The sequence below is a fragment of the Daktulosphaira vitifoliae genome, unplaced genomic scaffold, assembly GCF_025091365.1.
Source record: "Daktulosphaira vitifoliae isolate Bord-2020 unplaced genomic scaffold, ASM2509136v1 Scaffold_186, whole genome shotgun sequence".
In the NCBI taxonomy this organism is placed as follows: Eukaryota; Metazoa; Arthropoda; class Insecta; order Hemiptera; family Phylloxeridae; genus Daktulosphaira; species Daktulosphaira vitifoliae.
The window spans coordinates 21,289-23,486 of NW_026099754.1; the positions used below are offsets into that span (position 1 = coordinate 21,289).

General features: G+C 26.4%; 1 protein-coding gene across 1 annotated transcript; it reads right to left on the reverse strand.

Annotated features, from left to right (window-relative positions):
• Nucleotides 1-1,467: 1,467 nt before the first annotated feature.
• On the reverse strand, nucleotides 1,468-1,971 carry LOC126909212 (uncharacterized). Its single transcript, XM_050691629.1, has one exon. The coding sequence runs from the start codon at nucleotides 1,969-1,971 to the stop codon at nucleotides 1,468-1,470; it is 504 nt and encodes a 167-aa protein (XP_050547586.1).
• Between the last annotated feature and the right edge of the window lie 227 nt (nucleotides 1,972-2,198).

Sequence of the window (2,198 nt, forward strand, 5' to 3'; positions counted from 1 at the left end):
TAATTTGCTAACCGTAACACAGCAAGCAAATTAAACTCAGTCAAAATGAAAATTGAGAATAATTCTCTGTTATTTTATATGTTACATTATAGTATAACATAATTAAATGCTATTATGTATACATCTATTTTTAATACATCAGTTGAACCTACAATAGCCTATTGAAGGTTCAAATGATTTACTCCANTATTGCAGGTTCAAATGATTTACTCTATTGTCAATAAGACATACTTTACAGGTTTTTACACGTGTACTAATATTTATTTTTTTCACTGATTAGTCTCCAATAATTAATTTTATTTATCTCTCACAAAAAATATCGAAAATAATAAATGAGTTCTCTTAATTTAAGAGTACTCAATATTTGACTCAAATTACCCTCTTGGTAATTATTTAGGTGGAACCTTTTGCTCTTAGTTAAAATAAAAACATTATTATTATTTTTTAATTGTATTCTTAGTATTTGAAATACTTTTGTAAAGTAATTGAGTATTACTCAAATACTTTTGTATGAAAAGTATTCAAATAGTATTTTAAATACATTTTTTTTTAAATATTTGAGTATTATTTAAAATACTTTTTAAAAGTATTTTTTACAACTATGATTATAAGACATGGTTTTGAAAAAAGATTTTGTAAAAGTTGTTTCTTTTGTTCACCTTTTACATATATAATATCATATTTCATCGAATTTAATAGCGGATTGATTTCTTCTATATTTACATAACCATATTTACATATTCGGTGGTAGTGTCGTTCCAACCATTTATTTACAGCGTGTGATTTATCGTTTTGAACAAAAGAACTTTTAAATATCCAAGTATGTTCGCTAAATACATCTATATCAAGAACTGATAGTTCTTTTATGTGATAATTATTGTATGAGTCGAGCACGCAGTGTACGTCGAAAATTGCTGAAGTCATGTTTTTAATTCTTTTTCGGAATTTTAGGTGTATTCACATTCGTGTTTGGCACGTTACTGATATATTCCCTTTTATTAGGTTCGAAAGACTTATTTATTAATGTTTTATTTTTTAAGTTGATATTATATATCTCATTAGCATGATTGTTTAATTTAAAATTCACTTCTTGCATTTCACTAGTTAATATTTTTGTATTTTTTTCTATGGACTCTATTTTTGCGTCTATATTTGCAATTAATGTTTTTATTAGGTATACATCATCTGATAATAATTTTGTTTTACTTTCATTATTTTTAAAATTCGAATGAAACAATAATATATCTTTTGTAATATTTTCATTGGAATTTTGAATTTTTAATACATCATCTGTCAATAATTTTGTTTTACTTTCAATATTGTTAAATCTCGATTGAAGCAATAAAATGTCTTTTGTAATAGTATCATTGGAATTTTGAAGCTGAATGAGTTGTTTGTTTCGTTTGCTCTCTATCGAAGCGCCGAATATGTTCATGGTTCAATACCACTTCAATAAACTGATAAAATTTAATTTTCATCACTTTTTATATCATTCACAGATATCCAAGAGTTGTGAGAAGTATCATAACCCAACCATTTCACCAATACTTTAGAGTTTTTTCTTTTAATAATTCTCTCTATGAGAAAATCGTCTGGATATTTAGTCAGTTGTATTTCATGCTCATAAAAACAACCTTTTATAGGCGCACCAGTGTAATCTTCTAACATATAAGTCACCGGCAAGGTGTTGTTTACTTTTGCAATAGTGAATATTTCACTCGACCAATTAGCTATATAACCTTTAATAAACAAAGTTTTATAAATAGATATACGCACTTTTTGACCTATTCTGAATTTAGCTTTAGATTTTAAAACTTTTCTATGATTAAATTTCACCGATAACGGATTCTTATCAGCTTGTATTGGTGTCATTCCAATCGTACGATGTTTACTGTTATTATATTTTTCCATCAACAAGTCTAATATATTAATCCATTTTCGAGAACCTCTAGCGGTGAATTCACGATACATGATTGTTTTTAATGTTCTATTAAAACGTTCTATAATGGATGCTTTAATTGTACTATAGGTTGAGTAATGGTTGATTTTATATTTTTTTACAAGCTCGTTAAAATGTGAATTAAAAAATTCTTTTCCTCCGTCAGTGTGCAAAAACTGTGGTTTACGTATTTTAAATATTTTAGCTATAGCTTCGGCAACGGTTTTTCCAGATTTATTTTTTATTGGGACTGCCCAAG